The sequence below is a fragment of the Sinocyclocheilus anshuiensis genome, unplaced genomic scaffold, assembly GCF_001515605.1.
Source record: "Sinocyclocheilus anshuiensis isolate Anshui unplaced genomic scaffold, SAMN03320099.WGS_v1.1 scaffold682, whole genome shotgun sequence".
Classification (NCBI taxonomy): Eukaryota; Metazoa; Chordata; class Actinopteri; order Cypriniformes; family Cyprinidae; genus Sinocyclocheilus; species Sinocyclocheilus anshuiensis.
In genome coordinates, this window is record NW_015547682.1 from 365,373 (window position 1) to 365,831 (window position 459).

The 459-nt window shown below is 46.2% G+C and overlaps 1 protein-coding gene across 1 annotated transcript in view; it reads left to right on the forward strand.

Annotated features, from left to right (window-relative positions):
- The window catches only part of pck1 (phosphoenolpyruvate carboxykinase 1 (soluble)), an 11,221-nt gene that overhangs the window by 6,172 nt on the left and 4,590 nt on the right, over positions 1-459 (forward strand). The window contains exon 6 of the mRNA XM_016505655.1: positions 31-193. Coding sequence (XP_016361141.1) covers positions 31-193 — 163 coding nt within the window. The remainder of the gene's footprint in view (positions 1-30; positions 194-459) is intronic.

Here is a 459-nt window from a genome sequence, read left to right on the forward strand (position 1 = left end):
CACACTGAACATCAATGTGTGTTTCTGCAGATCCTGGGCATCACTAACCCGGCGGGACAGAAGAAGTACTTCGCAGCGGCGTTCCCGAGCGCCTGTGGAAAGACCAACCTGGCCATGATGAAGCCCTCGCTGCCGGGCTGGAAGGTGGAGTGTGTCGGAGACGACATCGCCTGGATGAAGTTTGACAAAGACGGTACAGATCAATGATGCTCAGACACATCACACCACATGAGTTAGAACTGTGATGGGTGATCATTACAGTTTTGTCAACTGCTTACACACATTTTCAAAACTTTGCCTCTTTTTTTTTTCAAAACTTCACACACAAATCCAAGAATTGCACACAAAGTGCAAAATGCCAAAGGCTTAGAATTAGCGTATGGTTTTGCAGATTTGGTGTGTGCTTCTGCTGTTCGAGTGTCAGCTTTCAGAAACTGTGTGACAAGAAAAAGTTTAGAG